Raw genomic sequence first — 25,949 nt, forward strand, 5'->3', positions numbered from 1 at the left:
CCTGACTCACCAACCGCCTCCCTCTCCACCTTCACAGCCCCACCTGACTCACCTGGCATACCTGCAACCCCCACCATAATGTCTGTTGCTGCATTCTGGAAGAAATGTAACATTCAACAGGCTGTAAATTTCTTCATCAAAGCCTGGAATAATACAACATTGGCAACCGTTAAATAAGCGTGGTGCAGCCGGGGTGGTGGCGGGGGCACTGTAAGTGCGTTGCCGCGCCTCAGAAGTCTTGTTTTTAAATTCCATCAGGCCTGTTTTCTACTGTTGTTAAGGTGACTGCCCATATTTTTGTTATTGCAGCTATATCTGTAGTACAGTGTCTGAAAAATTTGACCTTTTTTATGTCTCTAAGGGACAAAAAATGTCCAGGTATGAGGGGGTACCGCCCATATGTAATTATTCCCATAAGATTATGTATTCCCAGTACGCGAATTCCCAGTGCGCGAGGTCGTGGAAAGCCCAATCTCTCGCGCACTGTGCGAGCCTACTGTATATGTATATATATGTACAGTAGGATCTCACCAATAATGATTTCGACAATAACATTTTCGGCAATAACGGTAAATTAGAATAGATACCCAGTTTCTATAATAACGTTTGGATTCACATGAATAACGGTCATTTCGTGAATGCCAAGTTGTTATAGTGCAAATATGTCCATATAAAGATGAGGAATGAAACAGACAAACAAGAAAAGATGAAGGAAATCGCCGAAAATGTGAGCAGTAGCGAGGAGGAGGTGGAGGATCCTCCCGTTGCCACCTCCCCTGACTCGCCCACTGCTTTCCCCTCCACCTCCACTGCCCTACCTGACTCACAATCTGCCTCCCCCTCCACCTCCACAGCTCCACATGACTCACCTGCTCCACCTGGCATACCTGCAACCCTTAACGTAATGACTGTTGCTGCATTCTGGAAGAAATGTAACATTCAGCAGGGTGTAAATTTCTTCGTCAGTGCCTGGAATAATACAACATTGGCAACCATTAAACATGCCTGGTCGGCACTCCAGCCATAACTCAAGTCTGCTGAGACAGAGAGAGAGCAGCCATCAGAATTAATGACTAATGATTGGACTCGTAAATCAGATTTCAAGAAAATACCAGAAACAGTATCACGATTGAGTGAATGCCCGCCATCAGTCACTCATCACTCACTTTCTTTCACAAAGCTAGCCAGCCGAGGAAGAACAACAGAGAAGGGTTGAGTAGATGATGAGATTGGGGACTTTTCTGAAGATTTTGACTTTATGGGGTTTGATAAAGTGTTGATGAAAGTGGGTGGCCCTGGCGTGAGAGGGAGGAGTGGGGATGAGGCCAGCAAGGGGTCAGGGGGTATGATGCAGTAGCATCCATGCATGAGCCTCAAAACAATCATCATACCAAACACCTCATAACTCCATTAAGGTGAGTTTTATATTACTCATGATGATTTAATAACTAATCTTATTATTTCAGCTAAAAAAAAAAGTAGTAATAGGAGGACTCCAGGTGGGAAAAGTGGATAAAGTCCTGGAGTGGTGGCACCAATAAACCCTTTATACATGTATTTTAATGTCACGCAAATGACTTTTTCGCTAATAACGGCATTTTTCTGGCTCCAATTAGGCGTTATTGGTGAGATCCTACTGTATATATATATATATATATATATATATCATCATCATCATCATCAGCCATTACAAGTCCACTGCTGAACAAAGGCCTCCCCCAGCCTTCTCCACGAATTCCTTGACTGAGCCAATCTTTGCCACGTTTTCCCTGCAAATTTCTCTGTCTCATCTCCGCACCTCCTGTCTGGCCTTTTTCTGCTATGCTTACCATCCCTTGGTGTCCAATCAGTCAACCTCTTGCTACGTCGATTATCCCTTGTTCTTGCTACATGGCCTGCCCACCTCCATTTCTGTTCTTTTATAACTTCTATAATATCTTTGACTTTAGTCTGCTGTCTCACCCAAGTTGATCTTTTCCTGTCTCTTAAAGATATTCCCAACAGTATATATATATATATATATATATATATATATATATATATATATATATATATATATATACATATATATACATATATACATACAGTGGGGCACCAATTTTCGCGCCTAATTGGATCCAAAAATAATGCGCGAAAGTGGAATTAGCGAAAGTTGGGGCATTGTCTTTATGGCAAAAAGGCTAATTGGTTCCCAGTTATCCTAAAGTAACATCAGATTTTCATTTTCACTTGCAATACAGTACATCAAATCACTATTGTACATTGCATTGTGAGATACAAACAATAAAAACTGTACAGTACACATTATATGAGGAGAAACATACCACAGAGACCAGGTTGAGGTGTTTAATGGATGTTGGGGGTAAGTATCCGAGGCGCGTGGCGGGCTTATTTAGCCACGCCAGACGTATTGGCGCCACCTCTTGCTGCCTCGCTACCACTCTCTCTCTCTGCCTCCTCAGATGCAACTTGATGCAACACTTCCACTCTGTGCTGAATTTCCCTTTGTGCTAGGTTCTCTTGAACAAATCCATCGAAATCTTCATCCAGGTTAAGCTCCTCTATGGCACTGTCAGTAGGGATAGCACCGACTTTGAATGTCCCGGCCACTTTTTATCACCACCACTGCCTCCCGGCCCTCCCCCCGCACCACCAGGCTCTCCCCCCACACCACCAGCCCTTTCCCCACACTACCAGGTATAGTAGAGGCCATTGAACCGTGAGAATCCAACACAATGGAGCTAGCACGCTCGTACACAATGGCGGGAATGGGTGGACAGAGTGTTGACATGATGTCATTCAAGATGGCGGTGGGTTGCGGGCGGGCGGTGCAGGAAATTCAAAGTTCAAAATATTGTCCCAAACCCAAAATTTGTGAGCAAAAATCGATTTTTTTCAAGTGAAAGTGGAAGTTAGGGAATATTTGGTGCATGCCGCGAAAGTGGATTCCGCGAATCCTGCTGTAGCGAAAGTTGGTGCACTACTGTATATATATATATATATATATATATATATATATATGCAGAGACTTCACTTCACCATGAAGATATGTATGCAAACTAACCACAGGAGAAATGAAAGGAGCAACAGTGAGTACTTTCATATATTACATCTTGAGACAGAGTGAGACAGAAACGTAAAGGGTAGAGGTCTTTTATGCACACCTGCAGCAGGTAGTGGCACACACAACAATGGATGACCTGAACTTTTACCTGCGGCTTAACTTATGGTCACCTGCAGCAGGGAGTGGAACATAACAAAGGATGACTTGAATCTAAAAATGCACATGACAAAGGAAGAGAAAGTAGGAGGGGAGGAAAGGGGAGTGGGAGGGAGGGGGAAGGGGGAGGGGAGGAAGGGAAGGGGAGAGGGGGGAGGGAGGAGGGGATAAATACTGCTGCTTAACTTAAGACCTAGAGGATTAATGCTTGGTGTGTCCCACACAGGTGTGACTACACCACCAGGAGATGATAGGGAACAATCACGTGTTAGTCTGGGGGATACTGCTTTAAAATTACTTCAGTTAACAATTTATCACACTTAAAATGACCATAGCTCATGTTTACATTCTTTTCATATGTGCCAGAAATTAGACAAGATTCTATTACATTTCTTTCATCCAAGCTTTTTGATCTTGCTAGAATCTTGGAGCCTGTCCAGTCAGTATGGTGATCACTGGATGCTTTGTGCTGAAATAAACCACTACTCTGTTGGGCTGTCCTTACACTGTATTTATGTTGTGAGATTCTAGTTTCCAAATCTTTTCCAGATTGTCCTATGTAGAATTTGTTACAGCTTTTACACGGGATTTTGTAAACAACGCGTGAATTACTGAAAGGGCTGTTCTTGATGAGGTTTTTTTTTTATGGTGTTCTCATATTTGAATACTACTTGTATATTGAGTTTCCTCAGTATGTGAACAACATCAAGAAAATTTTCATGGAAGGGGAGGACAAGGGTTCTTTGAATGTTCTGGCGATCTGGCTTATTAGTTTTCCCTTCAAGGAATCGTTTCTTGGCTGTATTGTGGCACTGAGTTAGTATGCTTTGTGGATATTTTAGCTTCTTTCCAATACTCTGAATCATTTTTAGTTCATCATCTAAAAATTCTGGGTCTGAAATTCTATATGCTCTTAGGTACATGGATATGAACACAGATCTTTTTACATTAATATGATGGTTTGAATAGTAATGAACATATGGCATTTTATTTGTAGGTTTTCTGTATACCTTAGTCTTCAAAACATTTTGGTCCCTGATAACTTTTACATCCAAAAATGGCAATTCATTATCCATTTCCATCTCATGCTTAAACTTAGTCGATGGAACTAACGAATTTAATAGGAGAAATTCATCAATGGGAAGACTGTTAGGCCAGAATCACAGGATATCATCAACGTATCGGAGCCAAACTATGTTTTGCTCCTTTATGGAGGTCAGTAAATGTTTCTCAAAGTATTCCATGTAAATGTTTGCCAGAACTGGGGAGAGGGGATTACCCATGGCCATACCAAATTTTTGTGTGTAAAATTTACCTTCAAAGGTAAAAGAAGAGTTCACAATGCACCATTTAATTAGCTTGATAATGTTTTCAGAGGGAATACCATCAGTGTTACTACACAGAATGCTTGGCAGGAAAGTTAAAACATCATCAACAGGGACATTTGTGAATAATTATTAAACATCAAAGCTGACTAATTTGTAGGGGTACATGACATTTAGAGATTTTAACTTTCTTACCAAATCCTCATTGTTTTGTACAAATGAATCAGAGATAGTGCCTACAACAGGGGACAACAGTGTTACAAGCCACTTGGAGAGCTTGTATGTCGTAGAGCCTACAGAGCTTACAATTGGCCTGATGGGGTTGTTTGGTTTGTGAGTTTTAATCAAGCCATACATATATGGTGCAGATGGATTTTGCACAGAGAACTGTTTGATCAAGTCATCCCTTCCTCTTAGCAAAGTGTTGATTTCTTTATGGAATTTTCTACTTTGTTTTTCAGTTGGATCACATTTTAGTTCACTGTAGGTGTTGGAAACTAGAATCTCACAACATAAATACAGTGTCAGGACAGCCCAACAGAGTAGTGGTTTATTTCAGCACAAAACATCCAGTGATCACCATATTGACTGGACAGGCTCCAAGATTCTAGTAAGATCAAAAAGCTTAGATGAAAGAAATGTAACAGAATCTTGTCTAATTTCTGGCACATATGAAAACAATGTAAACATGAGCTATCATTTTAAGTGTGATAAATTGTTAACTGAATTAATTTTAAAGCAGTATCCCCCAGACTAACACGTGATTGTTCCCTGTCATCTCCTGGTGGTGTAGTCACACCTGTGTGGGACACACCAAGCATTAACCCTCTAGGTCTTAAGTTAAGCAGCAGTATTTATCCCCTCCTCCCTCCCCCCTCCCCCCTCTCCCCTTCCCCCTTCCCTTCCTCCCCTCCCCCTTGCCCCTCCCTCCCACTCCCCTTTCCTCCTCTCCTACTCCCTCCTCCTTTGTCACATGCATTTTTAGATTCAAGTCATCCTTTGTTTTGTTCCACTCCCTGCTGCAGGTGACCATAAGTTAAGCCGCAGGTAAAAATTCAGGTCATCCATTGTTCTGTGTGCCACTACCTGCTGCGGGTGTGCATAAAAGACCTCTAACCTTTACATTTCTGTCTCTGTCTGAAGATGTAATATACGAAAGTACTCACTGTCGCTCCTTTCATTTCTGCTGTGGTTAGTTTGCATATATATATATATATATATATATATATATATATATATATATATATATATATATATATAGATAGATAGATAGATAGATATAGATAGATAGATATATATACATACATATGAGGCTTCTAGAGCCACAGGGGCATCCCCACCAATATACTGTACTGGTTTTGAGTTAGGTAGGGGAGACAACAGGCTTAACCCCCTTCTCAGTGACAGCACTGGTTGCCATACAAGATTCGGCCTTCTGGACAGTGGTACAGGGGCTCAAAGTCACGTGGGTTTGTTCATGCTGCCGGACAAACAAATCAGAGCAGGCAGGCATCTAAGCCACACAGCCCAAACCAATCAGCATTCTCACTCTCTGCCACTCCCCCAGAGCAGCCAATCAGCAAGCGTGTGGCCCGCCCGGTGTGCCGGTGAGGCTTCCCTCCCATGTTCACTGAGGTGTATAATTATTACGTATTGGATTTTTACCCCATTTATCGTGGATTATTGGTGACAAGATGAGCTGTTGTTATTGGGGTTGAAGGGGGGGTGACAAGATGAGTTCATCACATAGTTACAGTGAGGAGGTGGTGCCTATAACCTCTCGTAAGTGTCAGAAGTGTGTGGAGAAGTGGAAAAAGGTAGAAAGGAAGAGGATCAGAGAGTGGTGAGGGGAGACAGCGGGAGGGGGCGTGGCACCGAGGAGGCAGAGTTGGATGTCGATCTCCTAGATGACGACCCCACCATTTAACCCCCCACTACCCCTTCTCAATTTACTTAAGCACTACACTAATTTTTTTTTTTTTTAGTGTTATTATTTCAATCTGTTATGGTAGAGGAAAAATAATAACTGCATTGATTTCAGTTTTAGTTGTCAAAAACATGAAATTACAGTAATGATTATTCGTTTATTAATATTAAGTGAACTGGAATCTTCAGTTAATAAAGTTTTGTACATTAATACATTCATTGATGTTTTTTCTGCTATGTTTTTAAATCCTTACAATATGTTATTATGGCCACTTATAAATTGGGGGTTTGGTTTACTGCCTATTTTGTGGTTACGGTTATTATTGTTTTGTTTTTTTGGCTTTACATGTACAGCATAGGCGCTGATGATCATTATGATGTATAAAAGGTTTGTTTATTGCCTTCTGGTTATGACGTTGCCCTAAACACAACTTTAAAGCGTCACAACTCAAAAGTACATTTTGGCGCCGATGCCCCTTTGGTTCTAGACGCCTCATATATATATATATATATATATATATATATAGCTTACCTTTCACTAGCTTGATGTAGTGCTGCTCGCAGGTGTCTGCTCTTTCCTCTGCATCGTTCTTTCTTTCCTTCATTCTTTCCTCGTCTTCTCCCTACGTGTGACTTTACACTCCCTCTTCTGTCTTTCTTTCCTTCATTCTTTCCTCTTCCTTCTTCCTGTGGGTGACTATACACTGAGTGACAAGCCAAATTATTTCCTGTACACCAGGAAACCATTTACTATGCTGGTTGGTAACCATATAACCAAATTTTGGCACCAGGTGGTTTAGTGGGTACTTATTGCACTCCAGTCAGATTGAGCCAGTGAAGGTTTATTTCCAAGGGATGGTTGGGATTTATTGCTCACCTAATGCCAATCAGGGATGAGTGAGGCTGGTCACTCTTATCTTTAATGTCAGGACCAACTGCTTAGCCTTGGGGTCCTACTCTCCTCATGGGGCAACATTGGATTGGATGATGGATGGATGGATATATATATATACACACTGCCCGGGGCCAAAACCAAATGGACAGATTTGCATGGTCATGTGGAATGTGAGAGGTATGAATGAGGAGAGCAAGAGGGTGAAAGTGGTGAATGTATTCAGCAGTGCGAAGATATGATGTGATGAAGATTGTGTGAACCAAAGATGAAAGGGTGTGAAGTGGAGGAGTGGAAGGGTGTGAAATGTGTAAGATTGGGCATGATTGGGCAAGGAAGATACAAGGAAGGAGTTGTTTTGTTGATGAATGAGGTGTGGCAGAGTGGAATGAGAGATTACAAATGTGTCAGCTCGAGGTGTATGTATGTCAAGTTCAAGTTTGAGAAGGTAAAAGTGGCAGTGATTGTAGCATATGCACCCTGTGAGGACAGGAGTGAGAGACAGAAGACAGGTTTTGGGATGGGCTGGATGAAGCAGTGGGAGAAATGCCGTGGAGCTATAAAGTGATCGTAGTGGTTAATGTGAATGGAAGAGTAGGCACTGGTCCTGAGGATAACATAATGGGTTGTAATGGAGTACCAGGAGAAAATGATAATGGGAAGCAACTCCAAGGATATGTGTCAGGAAAGGAGGATGTGCATTTGTAACTCATATTTCAAACACAGAGGTGCATATAAATATACAGTACATGGAATAGAGGGAACAGGGATCATGTTGAAAGGAGCCTGATTTATTATATGCTCGTCGAGAGGTCGATGCTGGGAATGGTTGCTGATACTGGGGCTGTCAGACTATGATGTGGAGGTCTGTCAGATCATATGAATGTGGTATGCAAGATCAAGCTGAAAGGAGTGAGGTGAACCAGGAGAGAGAGGAGCAGTCAGGGAGAGAGACTAAAAGCCGAGAAGCTGAGGATCAAAGAAATGGCAGATGAATACAGGACTAAAGTAGGGGAGGAGTTAGAATCAGTGAATTGGAATGAAATGGATCTGGACAGCCTGTGGAATTCATATAGGGATAGCTTAGTTAGAAATGCTAAAGCGGTGTGTGGTGCAGCAAGAGTAACAACAAAGAAGAAAAATATGGCATGGTGAGATGAAGAGGTTAAGAGAGCAGTGGAGGAAAAGAGGAAGAAGTGAATAGAATGGTTACAGGACAGGGGTTCAGTTGAAATAACTGAACATATTGAGAACAAGAAGCACGTAAAGGGACTAGTGAAGAGGAAAAAGAAGGAGGTAAAGGATGATCTAGGAAGAAAAATGAATGCAGAGTACTCTGAAAATAGGAAGTTATTTTGGAAAGAGATGCAGAAATGTATAAGTGAAAACGGAAAGAAATGTGAAGGTGTGAAGGATGTAGGTGGTAGATTATTAACCCATGGGGATGAAGTACAGACCAGATAGAAAGAATATTTTGAAAGCCTGATGAGTGAGAATAGAGAGAGCATAGCAGCTGTAAACATGATTGGTTTTGGGGATGTGCAGAGAAGGAATGCAGTGCCAGGAGATGTGACACTCGCATAGGTGAAGAGTGCTGTGAAGCGGCTGAAAAATGGGAACACAGCTGGAGTTGATGAGGTGTATGTAGAGATAAATAAGCGTAATGGAGAGAACAGAATGAAGTGCTTGTTGGAGATATGTAAGAAGGCATGGATGAGTGAAACTGTACAAGCAGAGTGGAAAAAGGCTGTGATTGTACCCTGTACTTTGCGCAGCCGATCTGTAGTAGCCCAACAGATCCATATTACAGTAATAAATTATTACAGTAATAAATTGTTGAACGTAGAGGATGGAAGTAATGCGAGTATAAGTGGCTGGGGAATGGCTGGGAGAAGGAGGGAGGTGAGAAGACAGGAAGAAATCAGTAGGATAGAAGTTGTGGAAGCAATGAAGAAAGTTAAATCAGGGAAAGCCCCAGGAATTGATGGAGTGTGTGGTGAAATGCTGAAGCATGGGGGAGAGATAGTAGTAGAATGGATGTGGAAGATGTGCAGATTGGCCTGGGAGGAAGGTAGAGTCCCGGAGGATTGGAAGTCAGGTATAATTATTCCCTTGTACAAAGGAAAAGGGGAAAAAGAAGTGTGTGGTAATCATAGGGGCATTTGTCTTCTTAGTATAATAGGAAAAGTGTATGGTAGGATAATTATTGACAGAGTTAGAGAAAGAACAGAGAAATTAGTTGGAGAAGAACAGGGAGGCTTTAGGAAGGGAAGAGGTTGTGTAGATCAGATATTCATTCTCAGATCTTTAGTGGAGAAGTTTCTAGAGAAGGGAAAGAAGTTGTATGCGGCTTTCATGGATTTGGAGAAAGCATATGACAGGGTGGATAGACAAGGATTGTGGAAAGTGTTAAGAATATATGGAGTAGATGGAAAGTTGTTGAATGCTGGGAAGAGTATGTACGATGGTGCGAAGGCTGCAGTGCGTGTGGATGGTGAACTAAGTGAATTTTTCTCTTTGAAGGTTGGGTTGAAACAGGGATGTGTCATGTCTCCATGGTTGTTCAATCTGTACATGGATGGGGTAATAAAAGAGGTACAAGGTAGGGTAGTGGATGTTGGAGTGGCCATGGTGAGAGAGGATAGTGTTTGGAAACTCCCTGTACTGTTGTTTGCAGATGATACTGTGTTGTTGAGTGAAGATGAAGGGGAGCTGCAAGGCTTGGTGGATGAGTTTGAGAGAGTGTGTAAGAAACGGAATCTAAAGGTGAATGTAGGGAAGAGTAAAGTGATGGTCTTTGAGAGAGGTGAAATCAGTGAATGTACAGCGAGGTTGGATGGTGAGGAATTGGAAAATGTGAGTACGTTTAAGTACTTGGGTAGTGTGATGAGTAAGGATGGAGGTTTGGAGGGTGAAGTGCTTGAAAGGGGACAGCAGGGAAGAAAGGTTGCTGGTTCCTTGAAACCAGTGATAAGAAACAGGGAAGTGAGCATGGAAGTGAAAAAGTTACTACATGACAGTATTGTGATACCAACTCTAACGTACGGAAGTGAAGCTTGGACGTTGTTGGAAGGACACAAGTCAAGAGTGAGAGCAGTGGAAATGAGTTATTTAAGAGGAGCCTGTGGAGTCACATGGAGAGACAGACTGACGAATGAGGATATAAAGGAGCGTTGTGGTGTTGATGTGGATGTGATAGGAAGCGTTATGAGGAACACACTGAGGTGGTTTGGCCATGTGGAGAGGATGGAGGGTGAAAGACTGACGAAGAGAGTGTATGTGAGTGAGGTGGAGGGGGAAAGAGGGAGGGGGAGGCCGAGGATGAGATGGAGGGATGGGGTGGAGAGGTATATGAGAGAGGGGGGTGTGACCTGGGAGCAGGGGAGTGAAATGGCGGGGGACAGGGCGACTTGGAGGCGATTTGTTTGTGGCCACCCCAAACGGGATTGAGGCGTCTGGCAATAGATAGATAGATAGATAGATTTTGTTTCCGACTGGACTGGATGAAAATAGTACTGGACAAACACGTGCTGGACGCGATTGGCCTGGGAAGAAGGTAGAGTCCCGGAAGATTGGAAGTCAGGTATAATTATTCCCTTGTACAAAGGGAAAGGGGAAAAAGAAGTGTGTGGTAATCATAGGGGCATTTGTCTTCTTAGTGTAATAGGAAAAATATATGGTAGGATACTTATTGTTAGAAATAACAGAGGAATTAGTTGGAGATGAACAGGGAGGTTTTATGAAGGGAAGAGGTTGTGTAGATCAGATATTCATTCTTAGACCTTTAGTAGAAAAGTTTCTAGAGAAGGGAAAGAAGTTGTATGCGGCTTTCATGGATTTGGAGAAAGCATATGACAGGGTGGATAGACAAGGATTGTGGAAAGTATTAAGAATATATGGAGTAGATGGGAAGTTGTTGAATGCTGTGAAGAGTATGTATGATGGTGCTAAGGCTGCAGTTTTTGTGGATGGTGAACTGAGTGAATTTTTCTCTTTGAAGGTTGGGTTGAAACAGGGATGTGTCATGTCTCCATGGTTGTTAAGTCTGTACATGGATGGGGTAATAAAAGAGGTACAAGGTAGGGTAGTGGATGTTGGAGTGGCCCTGGTGAGAGAGGGTAGTGTTTGGAAACTCCCTGTACTGTTGTTTGCAGATGATACTGTGTTGTTGAGTGAAGACAAAGGAGAGCTGCAAGGCTTGGTGGATGAGTTTGGGAGAGTAATTAAGAAACGGAATCTAAAGGTGAATGTAGGGAAGAGTAAAGTGATGGTCTCTGGGAGAGGTGAAGGCAGTGAATGTACAGCGAGGTTGGATGGTGAGGAATTGGAAAATGTGAGTACGTTTAAGTACTTGGATAGTGTGATGAGTAAGGATGGAGGTTTGGAAGGTGAAGTGCTTGAAAGGGTACAGCAGGGAAGAAAGGTTGCTGGTTCCTTGAAAGCAGTGATAAGAAGCAGGGAAGTGAGCATGGAAGTGAAAAAGTTACTACATGACAGTATTGTGATACCAACTCTAACGTATGGAAGTGAATTTTGGACATTGCTGGAAGGACACAAGTCAAGAGTGAGAGCAGTGGAAATGAGTTATTTAAGAGGAGCCTGTGGAGTCACGTGGAGAGACAGGCTGACAAATGAGGATGTGAAGGAGCGTTGTGGTGTGGATGTGTATGTGATAGGAAACGTTAGGAGGAATACACTGAGGTGGTTTGGCCATGTGGAGAGGATGGAGGGTGAAAGACTGACGAAGAGAGTGTATTTGAGTGAGGTGGAGGGGGGAAGAGGGAGGGGGAGGCCGAGGATGAGATGGAGGGATGGGGTGGAGAGGTATATGAGAGAGGGGGGGTGTGTTGGGAGCAGGGCCTTGAAATGGCGGGGGACAGGGCGACGTGGAGGCAATTTGTTTGTGGCCACCCGAACGGGATTGAGGCGTCTGGCAATAGATAGATATATATATATACAGTCATCCCTGAACATCCGCGGGGGCTAGGTAACAGAGACACCCTCCAATGTTAAAAATCCGTGGATATCTGCTGCCCCCCTTAAAGGCATCTCTGAACCTCCCATTTTCCTATATAACTAAAGAAAAACCCTATCTGCATGTTTACAACCACTTTATTTAATACAGGAACACTAAACAACTATTGAATACAAGAACACTAAAAGTTAAAAATAATGAATATTGTACTCTTGCATGGCCTCTTCTTTCTACTGTGCTCATCCCAGCTCCCTCCAAAAGGAAGAGTGTTACGGTATATTTCATTCACTGGATAATGCCATTCCTGTACTAAAATAGCCACGAACTGTGCCTGGGATTATGTTACAGTGTCAGCAGAGTTCAACAAAATATATATATTTTTTTCTGTAGCCATCCTCCAATATTCAATAAGGGATGACTGTATGTATATATAATATATATATACACATACACACTCAATCCTCGTAAATCGTGGCAATTTGGGTCTGGACCACTGCCGCGATTTGCAAATTCCGTGGTTTATAAATAATAACACTTATGTGAAAAATGAATTTGGGTCTGGACTTTGGCCAACCACCCCCCACAGCACCCTACCTACATGTATCTAGGCACCATCAAACACAAACATACAAATTTAGGAATATTCAGTGCATGTATTTAATAGAAATAAGCATTGTTAAAGGATCTCACCTTACTCCTATGACGATATTGCATATGTGAATGGAGTGGGGTGGTGTTGGGAAGAACTTAGAACCTCTCAGCATGAGGTGGGGGTGCTCCATTCTCAACACGACAAATGAGCTCCAAATGTTGACTGTACGACAACGGCGGCTGCTTCTTGATGCCATACTGCTTAGAGCGCTTCATCGTGGGTTTGGGAGGGGCCATGGAAGGTAGGAGGTGGGGGGGAAGGTGCACAAAAAAAGGCAGGTAGCTCTCATACTCCACAGCGATGGTCTGTAGTGTGCAGACTGGCGGGAGAAACAACAATGTGGCGGCATCAGTATGCACACTTGCCACCAGGGACGGGTGGTGTTTGGTTGTTGGGTCGCGATTTTCAAATTGAATGCCGGGGTTTATGATTCTCCTTGGAAAAGGCCCACTTCAGTGCCTAGGTCTGCGATTTTCGTGACTTAACAGCGATTTAAGGGTGCCGGCAGTCTGACAGCCACTCAGCCATGATTTACGAATCCATGATTTATAAACATGTGATTTACGAGGATTGAGTGTATATATGTATATATATATCCATCCATCCATCCATCCATTGCCAGACGCCATGTATCCCAAACGGGGTGGTGAAGGGCTTAGAGTTAATTGTTTTACAGGGAGGGGCACTAATCCTCCACCAACCCCACTTGACACGTAGGGATGCCAACAGCATCTGGTGTTCCCAGGCGGTCACCCATCCAAGTACTAACCAGACCCAACGTTATATATATATATATATATATATATATATATATATATATATATATATATATAATGTATATAGATAGATAGATATAGATATAGATATATAAATATCCGATGTAGTAGAGCCAAAGGCATGTCCGGAAAGTCGGTCTGTCCAGATTGTGGACCTCTGCCTCCTGGACTGGTACTTATGGACCCTAGCCCAGTCTAACGCAGGAAACCTACATAACTTTACCGGACATGCATAGCACCTATTTAAGACCCTATTCACATTAATAAGGGACAGAAAGCATGAAATAAAGGAAAAGGACCCAGCGAATGAGGAATTAGAAGTGAGTATGGAAAATATTTAGCAGTGTACAGGGTACATACAACACATCTGTGGCCGTTACAAGGGCTAACCCGCCTCCTCAAGGGCTCTGGCAGTGGTGAAAATGCTCTTGAAGCACATACAGTAATCCAGTGTTGTGCCGCACATAATCCTTTGCATTACGAATTGTATTGTTTAACACTGCACATTCTGTTCTTAATTGCATTATGCCAGTTTCAACCGCCAATTTGCACTCTGTACTTAATCTTTGCACCCTGAATTCTATTTCATAGCACTGCACAACACTGTAAATTCCCATTTGGTCTAGTGGCGAGGTATTGCAGTTTATTCACTGTTTATTCACAAGAATGAGCACGTGCAGCAACCATTGTGATGAGCGTCTGCTTGGGATGGTAGTTAGGTGGTAACTGAGGAGGGGGAGGCAAGGGGCATGAGTAAACACAGCTGTTGGGCGCTGCATGCCAATTTCATAGTACAGTTAAGAAAAATGTCTTGGGGGGGGGGGCATTTGGGTGTTCCAGAGGCCCGGGCCCAAAATGTCCAGGTAGTGGGGAGTCCGGATAGTGGACATCCAGATAATAAAGGGATTACTTATATACATACAGTGCTCATCAGAAGTATCGAATGTCCTGCGTCCCTTCTATGAAACAAACCTTTCAACATTGAAAAAACATGTAAATAATGCATTATATTTACCTTTAATGCTTGGTAGGGTATCCTTTATGCTTCTTCACGGACCTGAGATGTCATGGAAGTGAAAGGCCGAGGTTCCTTCTGGTGCTGGGGTGGTATTTTTGGCCAGGAGTCACGAATGGCTGCTTCCAGCTTTGGCAGAGAGCTCACGTCCTTCCCTTGGAGATTCTTCTTTACGAGGTACCAGATGTTTTCTATCGGATTGAGGTCTGGGCTATTGCCTGGCCAGTCTTTCATGAAGGAGACCTCGCAGTCACGAAGCCAGTTGGTGACCAATTTGGCTTTATGAGCAGGTGCGCTGTCCTGCTGAAACACTCATGCACCTGTGAGCTCGAAGGACTCAAGTAAATGATCACAAAGCAGCTCCAGGTAAACGTCCTGATTCACTCTGCAGTTCTTCAGAAGCACAACAAGCTTCCCCAAACCTCTCCCAGAGAAACAACCCCATACCATAAGTGAATCAGGGTGTTTAACTGTGCCCTCCACGTAACGGGGGTCAAGCGGGTCACTACCTTTGTGCTGGTACATGCGCGCTTCTCGATTACAGGTAACACTAAACGTTGCCTCATCAGACCACAACACTGATAACCATTGATTCTCACCCCAGTCAAGGTACTTGTTAGCAAAGGCAAGCCTATGAAGCTGCTGGTAACGTGTAAAAAGAGGCTTTCTCACAGGCCTGTGACTTGTGTAACCAAGTTCATGGACTCTTCAAGACACCGTGCGCACTGAAACCTCACCAAACACTTCCGGGTTGCTCTCCTAAATTTTCCTTGCACTCACACGAGGATTAGACTCCACGCACGTATTAACAGACTTCGGGGAAGTTTTCCTGGGCCTACCAGACTGCGGTTTCTTTGTAAGGACGTCACCACTATTTTCCACTCGAAAACGGGCACACCACCTCCGCACTGTTGATCGAGCCACACCAACCAAATCACTAATTTTCTTCGTGGGGTGGCCTGCCTCCTTTAGAGCAATGATCTGGGATATGATTTCACTCGACAGTTCACGGATAGGGGCCATAACAAAGTGGTGAAAGCCAAAACACTGCGGAACACTAGGTAAAAAATGGCGCAAGAAGAGAAGGAGGAGCGGCGGAGTTCCTCTTTCTCATGCAGCCCGTAGGCAACTGAGGCGGAAGCCAACCAGTGCGCAGTAAGGCCTCAAGCTTCCGTGACGTCATGTTAGCGGCCCAAACATCTGGCTTAATTTTTAGTACCAAAAAAGGGTGATTCTTTTTTTGCCAAAAGTATTGCATGCCCTGACATAGGCGCTCGATACTTCTGACGAGCACTGTATACAGTAATCCCTGTAATATCCGGACACCCATTTTCCGGACATCCCCAATAACTGGACGTTTTCGTCCCGGGATTCAATATTCCCAAAATGGGCCAAAAACCGCAAAAATTTTGAAAAAAATCCCGACTTTTTCCCGCCCGTAATTTGAAGTTGGCGGGCAAAGCGCGGGCCAGCTGTGTTCTGGTGCGTTGTTCCGCCAATGTCCGCTAGAGCGCCCCTGCATCCTCCCCACTTACCACCTGTCTCTTTGTGTGTGCACGCTCGTCATCATGGCAACCCACGTACTCGCTTTTGTGGTGGTGCCTTACCTGCTACAGGCTCTCCTGCTGCTTTCGTGCCTCTCCTTCGTGTGTGTGATGATGACCCCGCCGCCTGAGAAGAGGAAGAGAGTGGTTTTGACTCTGGAGAAGAAGAGGGAGATATTGGACAAGGTGGATGCAGGATGGTCTACCTCACGCATTCTCCGTGAATTCAACCTGGCCCAATCTACTTTGTTTGATATCAAGAGATCCTGCAACAAACTCATGCAGTACACGGCTGACTTCTCGTTGAAAAGCAATCGCAACGTGGAGAGGAAGGTGATGTATACTCCCAAGTATGCAGAAGTCGACCGCTCCACGTTGATTTGGTATCAACAGCAACGTGCTGCTGGTGTGATGGTGTGTGGCACAGAGCTGAAGGCTGCTGCTGAGAGGTTCGCAAGGCTTCACGACGCCCTAGACTTCAAGGCATCTGAAGGTTGGCTCTTCGCGTTCAAGTTACAACATGGCCTTACCAATCGTAAGTCTCATGGCGAAGCATTGGACGCCAACGAGGATGGAGTAGACGAGTTTCGGCACAAGGTGAAGGGCTTGACCGACAGGGAGGGCCTCACTCTCGGTCAAGTCTACAACGCTGACGAAACTGGCTCATTCTATCGCTCTTTGCCAACGAACACTCTAGCCAAGGAGACGGAGAAGCGTGTACCTGGCCACAAGCTCTGCAAGCAACTGACATCTGCTTTGTGTTGTGCCAATGCTAATGGCATGCACCGGCTCAAGCCCGTTATTGTTGGCCGTGCAAAGCAGCCTAGGTGTCTTTGTGGGGTGATGGATGTCCTTCCTGTCGTCTGATACCATTCCTTGAAGGCATGGTTCACAGCCCAGATCTTCAAAGACTGGTTCCACCGTCATTTCGTTAAGGAGGTCATCCATTACCAGACGGAGAAACTGGGAATCCCACGCGACCAGGTAAAGGCCCTCCTCCTCGACAATGCACCTGCCCACCTGTGGGACAAGGACTTGGTGGCTGAGAATGGCCGCATTAGGTGCATGTTTCTGCCACCTAATACTACGCTCTCATCCAACCAGTGGACCAAGGAGTGATCGTGGCAATGAAGAGGCTGTACCGCCGGAAGTTCCTGGACAAGGTGATGGTTGTTCTCGAGGACGAGGATGAGCGCAGGGAGGAACGGGACACGCGAGGCCAGCGGACTTTGGAAAACCTTCGCCGCTATAACATCAAGTCTGCCATCTACAACTGGGCCAGCGCATGGAAGGAAATCCCTGTCAAGACTCTAGAAAATGATTGGTCTCGTCTGCTTCTCGGAACGGATGTGGAGCACGATTTCCTAGGTTTTGACGTGGATGACTTCCATGCACGTCTACTTGCGCATGGGGACGATGTTGATGTGGACGAAGTGCGTGAGTGGTTGGATGACAACGAGGGCGATCCTGGGTATCAGACATTGTCTGATATTGAGATTGCATCTTCAGTTGCAGGTGTCAGTGCCCAGCTTGAAGATTCCAATGAGGACGGCGACGATGATGCGGACTCCTCTCAGCGTGACACTCCAGCCATCCCCGAGCTGAGCGCATTCCGGGAACACCTAGAATTCGTTCTGGACTACCTGGAGCACCCGGACTGCAACAGAGAGATGGGGCCCTTGGGACTTGTCGAGGAAGTGCGCACTTTCATGCAGCGCATCATTAATCGTCAAAATTGTCGTTCCTTGCGTCAATCAACCATTGACAGCTTTTTCAGGCCCGTGGCCCCCGCTGTGCCCAGCCCTGGCTCCACTCCATTGCCTCCCCAAGACAGGCCCTCATGCTCCGAGCCACAGCCCAGCACATGAGGCACGGTGGAGTCACCACTCGACGTGAGTTTGCGCCTCTCTTCAGAGTCGTCTGCAGTGGGTACGCCATCACCACAACCCAGCGATGCACCCCTAGGTCACCTGCATGTGCTACTCTCAGACTCTGACAGTGATTAGATGCCAAAGAACTTCTCCACTAGACCACACGGGAATTTACAATGTTGTGCATTGAAATAAAAAGTGCATAGTGTTAAGGAATTTGAGTTCTGAGTGAAAAGACAAAGATTTTATTGACAGTCAGTGTAACGTAAATTAGCGAGAGTATATTTTGTTTAGAAAATGGTTTTATGGGTGGTAAGACTTTAAGTGCAGAGTGCAACACTTATTTCATTAGGTACAATGGAGCGCAAGTAAGACGAGTGCACAGTGTTAAGAGAATGGAATTCTGAGTGCAAATGACTAAGTTCTGTGCAAGACTTCATGAACAGTGTACTGCAAGTGCTTCAGGAACTCCTTCTTACTGTCATAGTCTGAGAGGAGGCGGGTTATTCATTGAGATGGCCAGGGACTTGCTGTAAGTACCCAGAATGCTTCATATTGTACTGGTTCTTTTGCATTTATTTCAGTCTTTTATGTCCCTCATTGGTGTGATTTGGGTCTTAAATAGGTGCTGTGCATGTCCAGAGGGAGTTTTATAGGTGTTTTTCTGAGTTAGGGTCCATAAGTACAAGTCCAGGAGGCTGGGGCCCAATATCCGGACAGGATCACTATCCGGACATGCCTTTGGCTCTGTTACATCGGATATTGGAGGGATTACTGTATATATATATATATATATATATATATATATATAAAGAGTATATATATATTTAAAATCATCATCATCGGCCATTTGAGTATTCACTGCAGGACCGGCCTATCCTGACCAAAATGGGGATGATACAGCCTATGTATCTCTACCAAGTGGCTTAGGCTGTCTGGTAGAGATTGTATGTAGGGTGAGAAGTGCTTGTAAATGTGATTGTAATGTTGGAATGGCTTTGGACGTGTGTGTAGTGTGTGAACCAAGAATAATAGGCCTGCGCAAGCCGACTGGGTGCAAGCATACTTTATAATATGCATTATTGGTTCAACCACAGCACCCCTTATGTCCGCCAAAGCAGTATGTGCCCCTGGCAGGGTACAAACCCTGATTCTCCCATGTATGAAAACGCACACTCCACCACTATACCACAGAGGCTCATATATATATATATATATATATATATATATATATATATATATATATATATGAGCTGCCCTATCAGTGGGTGTATAATGGCGGGATAGTTGCAGTGCCAAGACGCGCTTGGAGGGTGTCCCTGCAGCTGTCCTGGCAGGGTGCCCCGAGGCCACTACCACAGCCACTGGTAAGCTGGTGGGCTAGGGGTCCCAGATCCATTGCCTGGACCTGGGACTGTGCGGTGAGTGGGACCTGTGCTGTGTCTGTCCCCATTTATTAATACTGAAGATGACAAAACAAAAAAGGTTTCAAAGCAAGCCTGAGGACAGTAAATCACCCATGGGGATGAGGGTGGGTTCATGGAATGTGGGAAGTTTGAGGGGAAGAGCAGGGGAAGTCGTTGAGGCATTCAGTAGGAGGTGGGTGGACGTGGCGTGTTTGCAGGAAGTCCGGTACAGGGGTGGATCAGCCAGAAAGATTGTTGGGAAGGACTGTTGCTATAAGTTGTTTTGGCAGGGGAGGACAGACGGATATGGAGGTGTTGGTGTGATGGTTGCGGAGAAATGGGTGGAATATGTTATGAATGTTTTGAGAGTAAGCGATAGGATATTGGTTGTGAAAATTCTGTTGGGAAGAAAGATAGCTGTGATTATATCGGCATATGCTCCACAGGCAGGATTGGATGAATCAGAGAAAGATAGATTTTGGGATGATTTAATACGTGTAGTGGGTGGTATGCGGGATGATGAGATAGTGATTTTGGGAGGGGACTTAAATGGTCATGTAGGTGAAGCAGCCCAAGGTTATGAAGGAGTGCATGGGGGATGTGCATATGGTCTAAGGAATGCAGAAGGGGAAAGGATACTCGAGTTTGGGGAGGCAACGGACATGATTGTGTGCAACACATATTTTAGGAAAAGAGACAGTAGGTTAATTACGTATGAGTCTGGGGGAAATAGCAGTCAGATAGATTATTTTCTGGTTAGGAGGGCCGATAGGAGGTTAGTGAGGGATGTTAAAGTTATAGGAAGTGAGGAGTGTGTGCAGCAGCACAAACTATTGATTTGTGATATGGTGCTTAAAGAACAAATGATGAAAAAGAGGACTTATGTACCTAGGAGGAAAATATGGAAGCTGAAAAACCAAGTAGTAAGGGATGCCTTCTATAGCGAGTTGAGGAGAGTGGTGGCTGAACAGGGAGCTGTAGACAGAGGCGTTAATGAACAGTACAGAGCCCTCAAGAACAATTTCTTGAGAGTTACTGATGTAACATGCGGCTGGACAAGAGGACCACCAAGACATAAAGTAACTTGGTGGTGGGATGAGGGTGTAGAAGCTGCAATTAAGGAGAAAAGAAGGCTTTTCCGGGAATGGAAGAAGGGTGGTAGCAAAGAGGAATATTTGGCAGCCAAGCGTAGGGCTAGGAGAGAGGTATACAGGGCAAAGTCTGAGTCACAGAGACAATTACTTGATAACCTAAATCATGGGGAAAGGAAAAATATATTTAGGGTGGCAGGTCAGGTGAAGAGGGATAATCGGGATATCATAGGTGAGCAGTGTGTGAAGAATGATGAAGGAAGGGTAGTGGTGAACAGTGAGGATATTAAAGATGCATGGAGAGAGCATTATAACCGGTTGTTGAATGAGGAGTTTGACTGGGACAGGGAAGGTTTGGAGCCAGCAGATCCAGTGTCTGGCCCTTGGCCTTTGATTGATACTGCTACTGTGAGTGAGGCAATAGGCAGGATGAGGGTGGGGAAGGCAGCAGGTGTGTCTGGGTTGACTGCCGAAATGTTGAAGGCCTCAGGCGATATAGGGGTGAGTTTAGTCACTGACCTGATAAATAGGATTATTTATGAGTGTGTTGTCCCAGATGATTGGCTGAAGAGTGTAATTGTAAATGTGTATAAAGGGAAGGGTGATGCCCTGGAAAGAGGGAATTATAGAGGTATAAAGCTTTTAGATCAGATAATGAAGGTAATGGAGAGAGTTTTAGAAGGTATGATTAGAGAAAGAGTGAATATTGATGAGATGCAGTTTGGGTTTATGCCAGGTAGGGGGACCACTGATGCCATATTCATTGTTCGACAGCTTCAGGAAAAATATATTGGTAGGAGAAGGGATCTTTATTTTGTTTTTGTTGATTTGGAAAAGGCCTTTGACAGAGTCCCTAGAGAGGTGGTGAAGTGGGCAATGAGAAAGCTTGGCTTGGAGGAGTGGCTGGTTAGGGTGGTTATGGCCATGTATGTGGGTGCTCACACCCAGGTGAGAGTGAATGGAGATTTGAGTGATGAGTTTTCCGTGAATGTTGGTGTGCATCAGGGGTCAGTCTTGAGTCCCATGTTGTTTATCATGGTACTTGAAGCCCTTTCACGTGACTTTAGAAACGGACTCCCGTGGGAGTTGTTGTATGCTGATGATTTGGTGTTGATTGCAGAGAATGAAAGGGAGGCGGAGGAAATGTTTAGGAAGTGGAGAGATGGTATGGGGCAAAAGGGTTTAAGGGTAAATGCAGATAAAACAAAAGTGATGATATCTAGGGTTGGTGGCGGTACTGTCAAAGACGAGGGAGAGTGGCCATGTGCAGTTTGCCACAAGGGCGTGGGAAGTAATTCCATCTTGTGCGGTGTGTGTGATAAATGGGTGCATAAGAGATGTAGTGGTATCAGAGGTAGACTGCGAGATAATGCTGATTTTATGTGTACGGCGTGCCGGGGTGAGCAGGTGGAGATCGTCAGACGTGAAAGAATTGAACTTGCTGGTGAATCTCTTGAGTGTGTGGAAGAGTTTTGTTATTTAGGAGACATGTTGTGTGCTGGAGGTGGGGCTGGAGCTAGCTCTGTGGCTAGGGTGAGAAGTGGTTGGAAGAAGTTCAGGGAGCTCTTGCCTCTCCTGACATTGAGGGGGCTCTCCCTACGTGCTAAGGGGTCTTTGTATGCAGCGTGTGTTAGGAGTGTAATGCTGTATGGCAGTGAGACCTGGGCAGTGAAGGAGGAAGACATTCGCCGGCTCAGACGTACAGAAATGACAATGATTAGGTGGATGTGCAGTGCGTCCCTGCGTCCAAGGCCTGGAGGGGCTGGGTTTACAATGGAAGAGTTGAGAGGTAGGATGGGACTGGAGTGTATTGGTGTTGTGATGAGGAGAGGTAGATTGAGGTGGTTTGGACATGTGGAGAGGATGGGGGATGATAGTTGGGTGAGGAAGGTGAGAAGTGTTAATATTGGGGGTGGGGTTATGAGGGGTAGACCGAGAAAGACATGGGACGAGGTCATTAAGTGTGACCTTAGGGTTAAGGGACTGAACAGGGAGGCTGCAATGGATCGTGCAGCATGGAGAGCCGCCATTAGGTGACCAAGGCCGACACATGCAAGCATGTTGGAGCCTTTAAAAACGAACGTAAAAACGAACGAATATATATACTGGTTATGTAAGTATATATAGATAGATATATGATTAATTACCTGAAACTGCTGGGGGACAATAACACTTGTAATACAAGGTTTGTTGCGGTGTTTGATTTGCCGCTGATATTTTAATATTTATATCTGGGGGCGCTCACCATCCACTCACTCAGTGTAATGGCGCTTTGGGTGTCTTCCCTTTCCTCTCTTCTTTTTTTCCTCTTCTGTCATTTTTTCTTTCATTCTTTCCTGTTCTGTATATGGGTGACTTTACACTCCCTCTTCATTCTTTCTTCTTCCTTCTGCCTCTGGGCGACTACATGGAGTGACAAGCCAAATGGTTTTTTGTACACCAGGAAACCATGTACTAATGCTGGATGCTAACCATATAACCACATTAAGGCTCCTGGTGGTTTAGTGGATAATTACGATGCTCCAGTCGGATTGAGCCTATTTAGGTTTATATCCGAAGGGTGATTGAGGTTTATTGCTTACCTAATGCCACTCAGGGATGAGTGAGGCTGGTCATTCTCATCTTAAATGTTGAACCAACATGCCAAGCCCTGGGCTTGTACGCTTCTCAAGGGTCAGCATCTAGTTGGATGATGGATGGATGTATCCATGTTGCTGAGTGTCCTGCTTAAGTGTTGTATTAGTGGCCACTTCATAAACTGTTAGTCATAATTCATACTCCTAATTCATACCTACAAGTAGTTGGTGATGTGTGTTTAGCTTTTCAGGTTTAGGTTCTTAATTTTTGTCCAGTCTTAGTACCAATGTAAACTTATACAGCAGTAAAGGTAAGGTTTGGAAAGGGTAATTAAAATAATAATTTTATCTTTTAAAGGAAGCAACAACAGCATATCCTGAACAGTATTTAATAATGCTATATGAATGTGAGGAAGATAACTTGTGTAGAGAAATATTGTAGTTATCATAAAAAAGCCTTTAATACAGTGGTCACTGATTACAGTATTGCTTTAACATTGTAAATGCCAGTTGTTTGCCCACTTGAGATTAATTCATATGAAGTACAGCTCTGTAAATTGAAATCTTTCACATCATCTGAATTAGGAAAGGCATTTTGTACAGTACTGTATATAGATGATGAAAAATTTTCCAAGCATTTAAAATCTTTGATTTAACATCTTCTTTATGCTTTCTGCCAGCAGCACTGTTCATGATCGTCAGTCTGGCAGCCTTGAATTGCTTAGCATGAAGATAACCTACTTACCTCTGTTTCTGGCAGACATTAATGAGTGCCAGGAAGGGCGGGACATCTGCAACAGGGACACAGAAGAGTGCGTTAATACAAAAGGGGACTACTGGTGTGCTCCACTCCTTAACATTCCTACCCCTTCTGCTACTACCACTACCACCACCACCAGGCCTGTCAGCTTCACTATTCCTCCCTTACCCCCTTTACCACCCCGCCCTGAGCTGCCAACCCCAGAAAGACCGGAATGTCCATCTGGGGAAGTTTTTGATACTGAGTCCAAGGAGTGCACAGGTAAGATTAGGTGTACTATGAAGAACACTGTACAATAGTGCAGAGATGAAAGCAATGCCTATGGGAAATTTTAATTAGGATGCATTGTCAGTTCACAAATGGATATGATTGTATATTTTTCAGCTCTTTCAGGCACTGATGAAGATCCTACACTTGGTAGTGCTGTGCATCCTGGAAGAAGCAGCTGTGTCATCCATCCAGGACCCGAACCTCCTCATATTTCCCTACACCTCACCGTGTGACCCTGGTCTAACCTTGGTGCAGCACAGTCTTTCACAAGGGAATGTTGGATCCATATACTGTGTATGTACGGTACTGCACCTGTAGGTCAGCCCAGTGAAAGCAGTTGCTAAGAAAAATAGACTGGGATCAAGCAGCAATAAACAATAAATCAAATGTTATACATGTCAGACACAAGTTTACTACTGCCGGCTAACTTGTCTTTGCTATATCTGTTCTTAAGGCATGATTTATATCTGTTATGAAATTATTGTAAATCAGAGTTCAGATATTGCATGAATCACACATCTTAAAGGAAGTTTACTGTTGGGGATCTCAGTGTTTTTGCAGCAGGTACTTCCTGAGTATTTAGCCCAGTGACTAGTACCACCATAACTGAGACAGTGAATTTAGAATGGCACTGCATTAACATTAATTCAGTATAGAATGATACCGCATTGGATATTTTAAAATTGTTGGGACAGTAATACCTTTATCATTTAAATAAGCATTAATGTGTTACTACCTTTATTTAAATACTCTTATCATCATCATCATCATCATCATCTAACCCCATGCTGCCCCATGAGGAGCATAGGAGCCTGGGGCTAGGCAAGCTGGTCCTGACATTTAAGATGATAGTGACCAGCCTCATTCATCCTTGAGTGGCATTATTATTATTTTTTTTTTTTATGTGTTCGACTCTGAGCAAAGGCTTCAAGGCCTATTTCTCGGGGGCAGTGGCCTATCCCAGGGCCCAGTAGTCCTCCTACACCTCCACATGTCACCACTTCGGCGCTAACACCCACCGGCCATATTGAATACATGCTAGGGCTGTCTCATACAGGACTGGTGTACTGGTATTAGAGGGGGTACCTTTACGACATATCGGCAGGTCTTCTGGTAGATCAGGAAAGTCTGCTTTTTTATGAAATTCAAATCCTTAAACTGTTCCCTGCCCCAGCCGGGATTCGAACCTGGGTCCATCAGAACTGCAGGCCGCCCTTCTACCGATTCAGCCACCACCTTCCCCAAAGCTTTTAAATCCCAACCATCCCTTGGATATAAACCTGCACTGGTTCAATCCAGTTGGAGTGCCCTAATTACCCACTAAACCACCAGGTGCCATAATTTGGTTATATGGTTACCACCCATCTTAGTAAATGGTTTTCTGGTGCACAGGAAACAGTTTTGTAAAATTGTTAAAACTGTAATTACTGTACTTGACTAAGTTAGGAAGCTAAGTATTAACAACTAATTCGGTATTCAGTGTCATTACACTGGATAAGATGAAATTTTTTTTTTTTTTTTTTTTTTAAAGTAAATAAACATTGGACCCATAGCCATAGGGGGCGAGTAGGGTCGGACAACCCCCCCACCTGCCTAAAGATTCATTTTCTCACAGTCTGCTTTTTAATTTCATTGCAAAAAGAGTCACTC

General features: G+C 44.2%; 1 protein-coding gene across 1 annotated transcript in view; it reads left to right on the plus strand.

Annotated features, from left to right (window-relative positions):
- LOC145413007 (uncharacterized) overlaps nucleotides 1-25,949 on the plus strand; it is a 468,549-nt gene that overhangs the window by 350,043 nt on the left and 92,557 nt on the right. The window contains exon 25 of the mRNA XM_080282828.1: nucleotides 24,030-24,290. Coding sequence (XP_080138954.1) covers nucleotides 24,030-24,290 — 261 coding nt within the window. The remainder of the gene's footprint in view (nucleotides 1-24,029; nucleotides 24,291-25,949) is intronic.

The sequence above is a fragment of the Coenobita brevimanus genome, chromosome 94, assembly GCF_032717465.1.
Source record: "Coenobita brevimanus isolate Jiangsu-jjx chromosome 94, ASM3271746v2, whole genome shotgun sequence".
In the NCBI taxonomy this organism is placed as follows: domain Eukaryota; kingdom Metazoa; phylum Arthropoda; class Malacostraca; order Decapoda; family Coenobitidae; genus Coenobita; species Coenobita brevimanus.